General features: G+C 40.2%; 1 protein-coding gene across 1 annotated transcript in view; it reads right to left on the bottom strand.

Moving 5' to 3' along the window:
- Positions 1–13,273, bottom strand: part of ADAMTSL3 (ADAMTS like 3) — a 195,590-nt gene that overhangs the window by 23,783 nt on the left and 158,534 nt on the right. Inside the window, exons 16-21 of the mRNA XM_026060624.1 lie at positions 10,806–10,935; positions 9,526–9,718; positions 8,841–9,020; positions 7,754–7,907; positions 2,500–3,580; positions 286–413 (exon numbers count right to left, since the gene is read on the bottom strand). Coding sequence (XP_025916409.1) covers positions 286–413; positions 2,500–3,580; positions 7,754–7,907; positions 8,841–9,020; positions 9,526–9,718; positions 10,806–10,935 — 1,866 coding nt within the window. The remainder of the gene's footprint in view (positions 1–285; positions 414–2,499; positions 3,581–7,753; positions 7,908–8,840; positions 9,021–9,525; positions 9,719–10,805; positions 10,936–13,273) is intronic.

The raw sequence follows: 13,273 nt of genomic DNA, 5'->3' as shown, positions 1-13,273 counted from the left end.
ATAATCGGTTTTAAAAGCTTTCTTTGGCTTTTAAATGCAGACCATGTGTTTAAGTTCATCACATTTGAAACAGAATTCAGTCTGCAAAGCAGCAGCCAGAAAATGCAGGTGGGTTAGATAGACTCTGTTCACACCTGCTGTGGTTTTAGAGCAGCAACAAGGTCTCATTGCTACCTCTTAACTTAGGCAGAATTGCATGGACTGCCAATCATTTCCCGTTGCAGTGGGGATGGGTGTTTGTATGAAAAAAATACATGCCTGATTGCATGGACGCCGCAGTCTTACCTGCCCGTAATAGCAAAGATGTTTCCATATCAAAACCAAAGTCATTAACAACCAGGCATCCATATGCACCAAGTTCCCTTCGAGTAGGATTCTGAATCTGCACTTTTCCAACTGTGTCCAGGATTACCCTTCAAGAAAAGACACAGGTTACTGTCCCGGGAGAAACCCAGCTGCTAATGGGTCTTCTTGCAAGAGTTTACAGGTACAGCAGCAAAACTGCTTTTTAGGCGTTTACCATTCTAGACCAGTGCGTGCAATAGCCATCTGCCTCCTCTTTGGTGGCAAGGGGGAAGCAATAAGGATACAGAAGGATCTTTCAGATAAGCCCTTTTCCCCCAAAGCTGTGTCCTATTTGCAGCACTTTGGAGTACAGTTAGTTTGCTACTACAAACCAGAATCTCCCGGGAACAATAGCATGAAGAAATCAGACTATCACTAGTAAAAGTTTTGGCAAGAGATCCATTTCTCCAGAGCAAGCTTGGTTTTCAGCAGGATTGGAGAATTTGCAAATGTATGAGCTAATCTGACTTCCAGATTAGTGTAGCTTGAGATTTTTTATTGTTATTATTAAACCTTGCCTGCCTTGCCTGCCATCTCAGTGGCAAGACAAGAGAGAGCATCACATGCTGGGAAAGAGGCTGAAAATAGCAGCCTGGATGTGTCATGCTTTTCCCCCTTGTTACCTTTCTCAGGCATACACTAGTCATGTCCAAAACAATTGTGGATCTGGCATTCTCCAACACCGAGTACACACACAAAAGTAAGAGATACACAAAAACATATTAAAAATACTTGAACCCCAACAAAATAAGCCCTCTCATGCATGAAGAACACACAGCCTCCTTTCACAAACCTAACAGATACACAACACGCTCATCTTCTCGTATTTTTTCAGGTGCAATATTATTGCTATCACTAGCTTTTGAGCATGTGCATGTGTATGTGTATATATATGTATCTATAAATATATATATGTGTGTGTGTGTGCGTGCATTTGTGTATAAGAAATGTAGCAAAAAAAGTAGGAAAAGGAAAACTGCTTGCCCATATAGCCCTTAACGTGAAAGAATGTCAATCTGGGCTAAAAYGAAGGCAATTTATGAAAGTAGGCATTAGGAATCAAAAAGATACTCGTGAATATACAAAACACCATCATTCCCCCAAAAATGAAAGCATCACTTGCAACAAATTAATGGGAAATTACACATAGTTCACAAAATAAACACAACTAGTAGGAGCTATGTGGTTCCAAAAACATTTTCACTTTTAAAAATGGCTTAGTTTTGGTGTCTTTGCTTTAATTGATAGCTCTGCAGAAGCATATTTTTCTTGGCAGTGGGGTTAATCAGTTAAGTATGTTGAGAAATATCCAAAAATATCTTTATCATTTTAGAATCGTTTTTTTCATTACTCAAGAGCTAGCTATAATTCAAGAGGCTCACACACAAAGTTAATGTTAATATTATCAGGTGAGCTTCTAGGTTATCAGCACTGAAGTAAAAGTATTTGCTCAGTCTTGAGCAAATATCTGAATATCACACACTCTTGCTCTACTTGTTCTTCAGGTATGGTTGAGGTAGTAATATAGGTCCTTTGCTATTTTAGTATTCCACTATCTTCAACAGAAATGTCTGGAAGTTAAAAAGTATTAAAAAAAACATAAAAATTATTTTTTTCTTTTTAAATTGAAGTTGTGCAGCTATAGGTATACTTAAAAAATTATTCTCTAAGGATGGTGAAGATACCAATGTCATTTTCTTTCCTTAAAAAGAGGAGTAACTAAGATCAATTTTCATCTCTAGCACGGCAGAAGTTTTTAATGCGATCTCACTATATGTGGTATATGAAACCAATTCAATAGGCTTTTTAATTTAATTTAATATAAATTTGTTTATTATCTGATGCAGCCGAAATGAGTAAGGTGGATCACAAAATACACACTTAGGATATCCAGAACATTTCACTTAATGCAAAGATCACTCTTCCCATGTAATACTGTGGAAATGAATGCACCCTTGGACATTGGTAGAGCAAAACAATGTGACAGACTTTTGAAACAAAAATGAAATTATTTAAATAAAAAGATGGAAGGCAGTGTTCACACATATCTCATTTTTGCAACAGTATGTGTTCTAATATTGCACAGCAAGGTGAATTTTAACAGTTGATAGTGACATAAGTCATTTAAAAACAAAGGAAAATATATTTACTTACTTCTCAGAGGATTTTAATATCTCACCATCTTTTGTCCAAGTATATTTCACTTCACTAGCACCAGCTGTTTCACATAGTAGATTGACAGCATGAGTATTCTTGGTCAGAAAAACTGTATTTCCAACTCGTACAGTTACTGTTTTGTTAAAGGAAACTCCAGGAATTTGTTTCTGCCTCATAATAACTGGAACCTTCTGGTCAAACATCAACTTATCGACAGTTTTTGTGCTGAAACGTTCAGATTCATTTGGAGATTTGCCTGTGAGTTTTGTGGCAAATTTCCCATCCTGGGCCCCCTTCCACTTTTCAGTGGTTGGTTGTGGAGGCCTGGCTAATTCAGCAACTAACTGATAAATGAGCTGGGATGCCAAGTCGTCAGTGACTTCTCCGGTTTCAATGAGCTGACTCATGTTCCTTATCAGTTCTTCAAACTGCACCGTGTCCATGCTGTAGGCGCCTTGAAGAACCGCTGCTTCCAGTCGTTTGTTCTTGAATTCACGAGAGCCAAATTCTTCTGCTGAATTGCTCCCAAAGGTTTCAAGATTTCTTAGAAATGGTTGGTCATTTACTTGCCTGTCACCCAGATAGAGCTCATTCTTCTTGCTCCACATTTGCCACATTTTGCTCATTTTATGCCACTTGGCCCCAAAGCTGTTGGCCTCATTGTGGTCTGCGTTACTGCTCTCACTGGCATATTTTCTAAGGTTTGGTGGCTCTATTAATCTGTTATCAGCACCAATAAGTTTGAGAACAAATGTCTCATGTACAGAGCCTGCAATACACCGGTACACACCAATATCAGTAGCTTCAAGACTATGTATTTTCAGCGAGCCTGACTTGGTGATGCCAAGTCTTTTAGAGTTTTGTAAGTGTTGCCCATCTTTCTCCCACCGGATAAGTGATTTCTGGAACCTCCGTACAGGGCACTTAATTACAACAGATGTTTTTGGAAGTAAGTAGGCTCTGCTTCCAATGGTAAAATTAATGCGCTTCTCTTGTCTCGTTTGAATGTAGACTCGGTGAATACTGACAATCTGAGGTCCATGAGCAGAATACTTTTCTGGAGGCTTTGCTTTAATCTCTAGAAAAAAAAAAAGTGTTGCAAAGTATCTAATCATTGGCACTCACGCTAACAAAATCTGCTTTTCACTGAATGCTTGACAGAGTCTTTCCTGACTCTGTTCAAGTCAGGTTGCAACATGTTGAGCTTTTATCTGAATCACAAAAATGCAAAAATATGAACAACATGAAACCATAACATTCRCCTGTGCCAGCCAAGAAGCCTATTCTTTCTTCCCCAGATCTCCTAACAATGAAAAGCTACAGAAGACATATACCTATATGAAGGATATAGATGGTGCACACATATATCAATGTATATAAACATGTATTATACAATATATTCATGTATATAATATGTATATATAAAATCATATTATACTTATGTTTCCCATTGCTGCCTCAGAAAGTCTAGGCAAAAAGGGAGTGGAAAAATTGAATCAAAAGATTCGAACACATTATCAATTTCCCCACATTTGAGCACTGTTGAGTGCAGAACGATCTAAATAAAACAAAGTCTATCTGAAAAGTAAGGCTCCCCTTGACTGTTATTTAAATTGTTGGCTGGCCTTGCAGGTTGTCTGACACATTGAAGCCAACCTGATAGCAATGCAGGAGGTGAAAGAAACAGTCAGTGAAGACACAGCACATGCAACGAGCAAAGGCATCCTATTATCACTGACTGAGGGTAATTTCTTTGGGTTGAAAGATGAGTTGCTCACAGCGTTGTGCCAAAAAAGTAGAGAGGGAAGGGAGGAGAGAGGGAAAAGTCAAATCTTTGAGAGGCTGGATGTAGTAGTCGGCTGAATTGGCAAAGGCAGACAACACTGAATAAAGCCCCAGGCAGACTGGGTATGGAGACACTCGATGTTATGAGGCTCCTCCCGCATTGTGCTGAAGGCACTTGGACGCTAAAAGGTTCCTAGGGAGCTGYGCGAGTGACTACCAGCGCCAACAGGCTTTCCCAGCAGCAGCGGCCACAGCGGCACCGGAGACAACGTGAGAACGACCGCGGGACTGCGGATACCACTGCCTTGACTCACTGCTGCCAGCTACCCTCCCCGCTTGGATCGGCAGAAGTAACCTCACTTCGAAAACGCTCGGTAGGTGAGAAATACAGTGCTGTAGGAGGAGCGGAGCTAGGGCCCGCTCGCCTTGAGCTCGCTTGCCGCAAGATGGAAGTGGCCAGCTGGGACGCGTCGGGCAACGGTGGGTCCCGGGCTAGGGAAGAGCCCCGCTGCGCTGGGCGACCCAGCCTTCTGGGACGCAACACAGACAAAGCTCAGAGGCTGCACTGCGACTCAGCGAGGCACAACGCGGACACGTAAATAAAAACACCCCTCCATGTGCCTGAATCCAGAATCATTACTGCTATTCCACTCGGTAGGTACATACATAAATAAAATGACAACCACACTGATGGCGCACGGATGATATTCGAAAGACTGCATGCTTCTTGCATACATATGCTTCAAATATGCTGTGAAGAAACAGGCGAAAAGCTAAATGCTTCAAGCATTCAATAAGTGTGTACACTATACGAACTACACCCTAGAGTGCATTCTTATGCTTATAAAACAAAATGGTTATTTTCAATGTTTTGGGTAATGAGTTCAGACCAGTGGGGATATCATGGTTTCATAATTACACAGCTTTTAAATCAGTATTCGTTATCCAGATACATGGTTCCCTCAACCATTTTATATGGTACAACAAATAAATTGCTTTAGGCACTGAATTTACTAAAATTATTAAAGTAGCGCCCTGTTTTTAATAAGTTATTGGGCCCCAAATATTTATTTTTAGGGAAACGTTCCAGTATTAAATCTTCAATTTCCAAATCCAACTTACAGACACAGTAAGTGTAACTTTAAACACACAAATTAAAATACTTCAGGCTGTGCTCTGTTTACACTAGTTATTCCAACATGGAACTAAACCCAGCGCATACTTATAAATATGTTAACAAGTCTCATCCATTTCATTTTTTTTTAAAGACAGACCACTAACTCTCATTAGCAGTTCAACACTAAAGGGTGTGTATATTTTTACTGGTGACTGGCGGGCAAGGTTAGGAGTGAAACAGAGTTCAGAGCTGTGGATGGCAGGCCATATAAATATATAAGGTCATATAAATAAGGCCACATAAGTACGAATTTTCTAGATCCTTAGTATCATCCAATCTTGCAGCTGCTGAGGTAATGGGCTGCGTGGGAGGGTTTTTTCTTCAAGGTAAATCTTGCTTCCTGACGAGGTTGTGCTGGAGCCACTGGACCTCATTACCACCTGGTACAAATCCATCCACGGCTACAACCTCCAGGGGCTGCACAGCTTCAGCCAGGCGGCAGCTCTGGGCGACCGCAGGGCCACACTGGTGCYACTACCTATTTCTCAGAGCCCACAGAGTTGGGACTGCTTCTGACTTAACAGGGCTAATATTAAGTAGAAAACAGCTACAATTACCAGTCCCAGGGTAGAAGATTGAGTCTAAAAAGCCTCAGCACCTTCATGAGACGGTAAAAATACAGAAGCCCAGCTGAGCCATGGAAGCAGAGCCTTGCAGAGGTGCGCTCTGAAATGCTGCTCCCAAAGGACACCGGGAGGAAAACCATTCCCAGCGCCCCCAAGCAAAACATGCGCCATGTGCCACATGCTCGAAGAGCCCGCTTCTGCAAAAGCCAAACTGCAGCTGAGGGTACAGACATGCCTCGCGCCTTCCCCTGCCCTGCTGTCGCCTACACGGGGAATTGCCGGGCACAACCCAGCCGCAGGAGCTCCCCTGGTCCCTGCGACAGTGGTGATGGAGGAAGAGAAGAGCGATCAGCTTCCCTATGTTTGATCTGTGCCCGCTGGGTTCAGGAGCGCTCCCTGGGCCATCCAGTGCCCTACTTTCTTGGCGCTGGGGTGGGAGCTGACAATGTAACTTTAATATCAGTCTGTGCTAAGCAATTTGCAAACCAGCTACACTGCCATTCAACTATCCACAATTAATTAAATTCAGATAGATATGCAGCTCAAAATATTTTATTAAACCTTATGCCAAGGACATTCCTGAAAGTCCACAGGGCTTTATTTAAGTGGAGTTTTGAACCTCAGGATTTTGGCATGTTAATCTGAAACACAGTCCAGGAAAAGAAGTTTCATATTATGTATGAATCAGTAATTATTCTATTTCTTATTTTGTTTTGTGAATAACTTTTTAAGCAAAGCTTGAAAATGTATAAAGTAACTATTTCTTTATAGCACCATGAATTGGATCAAAACGTGTCTATCTGTGTGATCAGGAACAGGCCATTCATGAAGGCTCTTGGTCCCCCCTCTCCTCCCAAACCTACAAATTGACACTCTCCTTTTTAACTTTCTTTTCCCTCCCCCCTCAGCCTCCAAACTAATGCTCTCCTTTCTAAAGGAAGGAGAGCGTAGGTTCAGAACCTGCATTTAGAATGGCCTCTACATATCACTATTCCCATTCACAAGCAACTTAACATATGTTATATCAGTAAAATATTTCCCTGGGTGTTTTGCATGTGCAATTAGTGCAACTACTATCAGTATCATAATCATATTGTGCCCAAATTATACAATTCCTATAAATAGCCTTTTCTTAATAGATTCTTATGTAGGGAGTAATAAGACTCTGGATTTTTTAAAGACTGTCAGTTCCCATACTGTCATCACTTCCTGCAAAGCTCATGAGACTGGGATCCTCATTTGTATAAGGAAAGATAGAAATTACACCGTAAGTTATCACTGGCACAGAGCTTCAGGTTTTGAATTCCACCATGCTAAGCAAAATGTCCAGTGCAATACGAATGTAAAGTGAAAAGACAAGCCAGAGCTGTATTCTTATCTTTTCTAATGTCCTTTGTAATTTATACTCAAGTGAGGCAATTTTTGCACGTGGAATAGTGTAAAGAATAAAGGCAAAATCAGACCAAGTGTAGGTAAGTATGAAGGTGAAGGCATCATTAAAGTATTCAAAAACTACCTTTTCAGACCATGAAATTTATTTTCAATTGGCAGAAAAAAAGTCCTGTTATTGCTGGTCTAGCAATTACAACATTCAATTTATCCCAGCTTAGTAAAGTTGTGAAAGTGTAGGGAGATGATTTGAATAAACAGCCTGTACACAGATTTTTCTTTATAAATAGTTCAACCCAAATCAGTAGGAAACTACATAAAGTAACATACTTACTGTTGCAGGCATTCATCTGACAAGACCTTACAAGCAGTGAAGGAGACAGACCGCTACACATTGATCCATTTAATGCGACATATTGGCCCTTTGCTGTTAGGTTTTGGCAGGCAAGTTTCCTTCGCTGGATTCCAACACCGCAGCTTACTGAGCACTGCGAAAGGAAGGATGCAGTCAGACTAAACCTGCTATCCCACTCCACACATGCTAATTTTAAACTGGTGTATGTGTGTGCGTGTGTCACACGTGCGCACACGCACTAATGAGTTCTATTTCATATGAATCCTTGTGTTATCCAGACATTAAACTCTCTCCACTTTTCCAGGCAATCTGAATATAAGACAGCTAATTTTTTCCAGCAAATAGCTCAGGAACAATTAAAATAACATGACAGTATTTCTGTGTGTCCCACTGAGGGCTGAACAGAGGAAAGAGACCTAGTCTTCTAAGAGAAACAATTCAGCACATTCTAAACAGTCTGTGTCACGTCTCTCGACCCGCTCTCCTTGTTCATACTGCACAGACCTTTAATTGTAACTTCTAAATAGCTTGTTCTAAATCATTTTGGACAGGGGTGGTGGCAAGCTTTGATTAAATGAGAAAGAAGGAGGAAGTACTGCAGTATAATGCAAAGATTTGCTTTTCAGAAATCCTACTATGAAATAATTAATAGCCAAACATGCCTGGCAGAATGCATTCATAAAGGAAAATTTCAAACAGCATTACAGCCTTTCCTTTAGCAATTTAAACACAGCTGAAGAAGGGGGATGTGATTAGTATGGTTGTAGGCAGGTAGCTGTATTTGGAGTCTAAGCGGGTAGCTGTATTTGGAGTCTAAGCAGGATAAAGGCACAGGGCTCCTGAAAAGATTTGCTTTCTTGGACAGCCGACTTTCTGATCACTCATTTCCACTTCATTAACTGGATTGGATGAATATGCACAGTTTAGTCCAGCTACATGCTTTATGAAACCTTCAGGTACCCTATGAACTTGTTACTTCTATCACCTATTTTTCACCCAAAGAGAAATCTTTGGAGTTCAGGTTGCATTTGAAGGTTTTGGTTCGCCCTTGTTGTGGGCTGCTCACCTTGGACCATTCTCCTACAACTAATTGAGGAGGACAATCAACTTTTGCACACGGTTTACTATCTGGCAATTTAGGTTCCTGGCAGACCTCATCAGGGTGTTTTAGAAAACTTCCATCTGTCAACAGCTGCTTACAGTACACTTTGCGGCTCTGAATCCCTCTTCCACAGGTACGTGAACACTAAGGAGAAGAAAAGAACATAGCATTTATACTGGCATGGATATCTAGGTGGTCATACCACCTAGATGCAATTAATTAGGAGAAATCTTAAAGAAAAACATGCATCTTACAGGTAGATCCAACTATGCTGAGCATCAGTTAATATACCTAGGGGCAATTTAGGAAACTCTGTCCTTGAGACAAAAAAAAGAAAGAAACGATATCTCCAAAAGTAGGTTATGGTATTTTCAGAGTATAGAAAGAGAGGTGTTGTCTGGAGTAACTGAGATCCAGTCTTCTGAAACCTTAAATAGGATTCGGCATCTCACCCTGAGGGTACTCATTGGCATACTAGTGAAAAGCAGTATTTTTAATTCTGGATTAATTTGCTCTAATGAAATCAGTTGAAACACTCAAATGCTAACATTTAGGAGCTCTCTTCAATGTTACTCCAACTAGAGAATTTTAGGTACCTGGCCAGAGGAATATTGCTTACATTTAAAGTACTTCTATAACCCAGTCATACCTGTTGCCATTCCTCAACATGCCAAAYGGGGGGACAATCAATCTGGTTACAAGCTTGTAACGAATGAGGCTTTTTGTCTTTGCAGTTTTCAAGAGCAACAGTAGATCCTCCTGGCTGCTGACAGAACACGTCTCTGGTCTGTATCCCAACTCCGCACGTAGCCGAGCACCGCCTCCACGGGCCGCTTTGCCACCTGTTCCAAGCACACAACCAAAAGCCCGCATTTTAGCAACACACTACAGAACGGGGAAGGAGCAGGCAATCAGACCCAGGCAGAACCTAAAGGCATATTTATTGATAGATAGCTAAAACATCCCTTGCTTTTGCTGAAAAACAAAATTATATACAAGAATTATAAACCTATAGGTAACAAAGAAATGAGTAAGTTATTTACAATAAAGCAATAAAGAATCATTGCAAGCAAATTTGACTCCAGAATTTATTTTCAGAATGCTCCTCATTAGTAATAATAGGGGGAAAAAAAAAAAAAAAGGTTTCCTCTTGGCAACCTGCTAACATTTACATTTATACATGTAAATATGACCTTTCTTACATTTACAAAACTTTCTTTAAATGTGTATACATTTTCTATAAAACATCCTGTTCCTGTTAACTTTTCTTCCCTACATTTTGGAGGAGGAGGTTTCTGCAAACACACTGTAGAAACAATATGCAAAGGATCAGGGATGTCAGAGATCAAAAGTGGGTAAATAAAGCAACACATGTCAAAATTTCACATATGGCCCTTTCAGCGACCAAATTAGCTAGGTTTTTTTGGACTTGGACTGTTTTTGTTCTTTTCCAGTATCTCTGAGCAAACAAAGAAATCCATCAGAACTATATGCAGCTCCTAAAAAAGCATGAAATTAAAATAACTTTTAATCTAAAGCATGATTTCACTGTAATTTTTCATTCTGTAAGGATAGAAAGTAAATATTCCTTATTTTTTGTGAAATTGTCTGAAAATTTTCCTTGTTCCACCACAAGAGTAAATGTTGCTTTTCCAACTCTAGCAAATGTCTCAACAGAAGAGTTTATTTCAGAAAATGTTGCCTATTTTATTAGTGAGATGTGAAGTGTGGAAAAGCAGTGAACAAGACTTAAAAAGAAACAAAAAACAAAAAATACCCAACAACCTTGTTAAAGACAGAAGCAGTGAAATTTCATCCCAAAGCAAGACCACAATCCTGCAATCTGACCCTTTTCTAGGAAAGCCAATGTTTATTTAAGCCACATTGACCATTTATTTTCTACAATATGATTTCACTATTACAGTATACCTTGGAGGGCAAAGATTCTCATTGCAAACACGAGCCATTGGTGGTGGTCTCTTGGAACGGTCACACAGGGTCTCATTGACGGCTTGTTTTGTCTCTACGTGTAGGCACATTGCAATGGCTTCTTGTGTTCCTGAATTAGAAAGGAAAACGCTCATGAGACACTGAAGATGGAAGAGATTTCTGTAAAACATAGTGAAAAAAACCTCTAGATGCTGCATGAGACGGCAGGCTTAAAATTAACCTCTCAAGTTAGAAAAGAACACTGGAGGTAACTCAAAAGATATTTGTGGATTATATTTAGCATTCTGTGATATCTAAAAAGCTTGGTTTGACACTCTACTTCTAAGCTGAAAAACAACAGAAAATAAGCTTCCAAGAGCTTTCATCTCTCTCTCTACACCATCAGATACTAGATCCCCCTGGTTCTGTAATGCTCTCAAGCCAGCTAATGTTTTTATTGCCAAAATCAGGGTATAAATGATTCCTTTTCATTTGCCTGGACTCTAAGGAGCTCAAGATCTGCAAAAAATGTAATAAAAATTACATAAAACTTGCAAAACTATAGCCTGGAGAATGACTGACTGAACAGAGCCACTACAAGAAAGGTTCCAAGAGGCACGATAGTTTGGCTGAAGGCAGCAAATCGGCCTCAGGGTGAGAGCTGTCCTTACTCGGGACCAGTCTTGGCACCTTCTGAACACCAGCTCTTACTACCTGGATCTCATTACTGAAGTATGAAAGATTACTAATACTCAAATTTCTGCAAGTCAAAAAAGAAATGCAATATAAGTTTGTTTTAGAACAAGATAGCTTAGTTAACACACATTTTGTGAACTTTTTTTTATTTTAAAACTATGTAATTATCCAATTTAGGTATTGTATTAGTTAGCATAAAGGCCTTGCTCAGATTTAAAACTCAAATGCACATGAAGGACAAGACAGTTTGTGAAGTATTTTGGGGATCCTCTGTATCTGGGATGTTATATATAAGCAGTGATAACTATCATGATCCTGTAGGACAGAAAAACACTAAAACACTAATATCCACATTCTCTTGCTTCCAGGTAAAAATGGCTTGTGTAACCCGTCAAAAGTCACAGTTTATAGAACTGAAATCCATTTCCTTCCTATCCTTCACCTCCCTCAAGGGATTTTGTAAGGATACAGACATGCTTTCAGCTGGAAGTTAGATTTCTTTTCTTAGGACTAACTTGGAAGGCTCCAAGGGGGTTTTTAACTAGAATCCTTCACTAACCACTTGATGGCGTCACCTGTGAAATTGCCTCTGAACATCCACACCACTTCTGCTCTAATCTGACTGCTGCTACAAGAAGGGTCCTTGGCACTATTCATTATTAGCCCTTCAGATTTCAGTGCGCTCAGTGAAATAATCTGCACCGACAATTTCATCTCCAAGTTAACGGTTTGTGTTTCATGACTTTCAGGCACGTAGAATTTCCACTTCTAGCAACACTTCTAGTGACAAGCCCCTGTAATGTATTCTCGCAAAGGGTTTCCAACCACTCCTGTTGTCTCAAATTTGTCATTCACGTTTCTCAGTCGCACAGAAGAACAACCTGGGCAGCATCAGATGATTCAAAAAGTCAACACCTGATTCTATCATTTTTCCATCCATCTCAGTCTGTTACAGCATACGCATGAAGACAGTCATTCTTTTCATAAACCAAAATTATTCTGTCTATAAACAATTCTGTTGCAGTCCAGCAACTTTAGCCAGCCAAGACCACACTCCTTCCTTGTGACACTTGAACCAGTCTTACTATTTCAGACATTTTCACATAGCAAACAGGTATATAGCAGCAGTGATTTGTGCAATAACGTAGATTCCAGTTTCTTTCAGGCTCTCTGGTACTCCTCTTGATCCCTTCTGGGACTCATTTTCAGTTCAGAAAGACGTGGTTATATAAATGTTTTGACTACATCTACAAAGCAATGAACTTTTATGGAACAGAAGACCTGATCTTAAATATGACTGACCACCTATTCGTTGTTATTATTTCAAAGTATTGAAAATTATAGGGAAGGCAGGCACACGTTAGTAAAACGTACTTCACTAGTAGGACTGAGAAGAAACCTCCACCAGCAAACACCACGAGGCTATAACCCAAACATGAAAATGCCCAAACAGGACAAACTACTACACAGTCATGTTTTCTAGAACTCTGTATTTTATTCCAGTCTGACAACAAAGGGAATCAAACGGTTCGTCCGCTTCCTCCTTACACATTTGTTTAGCAGGAGCGGCCTCCCTGTCCCCTTACATAGGAACCGCCAGGCTGACAGCACGCAGGATAGAAGCAAGGATTAGAGATTGTGTTCCGGCACAGCATGGGCTATGAATGACGTTACCAGACAGGCAGTCAAGCACACGTCAAGTATCCATGTAATCTCTATACCTTATGCTACACACCTTCCGTTTTGCTGCCTTTACTGCATTCTTGTGGGAA

The sequence above is a fragment of the Apteryx rowi genome, unplaced genomic scaffold (assembly GCF_003343035.1).
Source record: "Apteryx rowi isolate R43461 unplaced genomic scaffold, aptRow1 scaffold_17, whole genome shotgun sequence".
Classification (NCBI taxonomy): Eukaryota; Metazoa; Chordata; class Aves; order Apterygiformes; family Apterygidae; genus Apteryx; species Apteryx rowi.
This window is presented reverse-complemented; position numbering and strand designations above follow the sequence as displayed.